At 63.6% G+C, this 280-nt stretch overlaps 1 protein-coding gene across 1 annotated transcript in view; it reads left to right on the top strand.

The window, feature by feature from the left end:
• F751_4166 (Proteasome subunit beta type-7-A) overlaps positions 1-280 on the top strand; it is a gene marked incomplete at both ends in the record, with an annotated part of 2,688 nt that overhangs the window by 1,735 nt on the left and 673 nt on the right. The window contains one exon of the mRNA XM_011400508.1: positions 8-150. Within this exon, the coding sequence (XP_011398810.1) occupies positions 8-150 (143 nt within the window). The remainder of the gene's footprint in view (positions 1-7; positions 151-280) is intronic.

The following is a 280-nucleotide window of genomic DNA, read 5'->3' as shown; positions in this document are numbered from 1 at the left end:
TCTGCAGATCTACCCCCACGGCTCCACAGACTCGCTGCCGTACTGCACCATGGGCTCTGGCTCCCTGAATGCCATGTCGGTCTTTGAGTCGGGGTTCAGGGATGACATGGACCAAGCCTCGGCGGTGGAGCTCGTCACCAGGGCCATTCGGTGGGTGCTGCAGGGGTTGTGTGGTGTCGAGTGCGCTTTTCGGTGGTGCCAAGGGCGACGGGTGTATAGCCCAGGAGCCAGGCACAGGTCCTGGTCTGCCAGGCGGGGCAGGCTGCCTGGATCCCTTTTG

This window comes from Auxenochlorella protothecoides (genome assembly GCF_000733215.1).
Source record: "Auxenochlorella protothecoides strain 0710 unplaced genomic scaffold scaffold49, whole genome shotgun sequence".
NCBI lineage: Eukaryota > Viridiplantae > Chlorophyta > Trebouxiophyceae > Chlorellales > Chlorellaceae > Auxenochlorella > Auxenochlorella protothecoides.
This window is presented reverse-complemented; position numbering and strand designations above follow the sequence as displayed.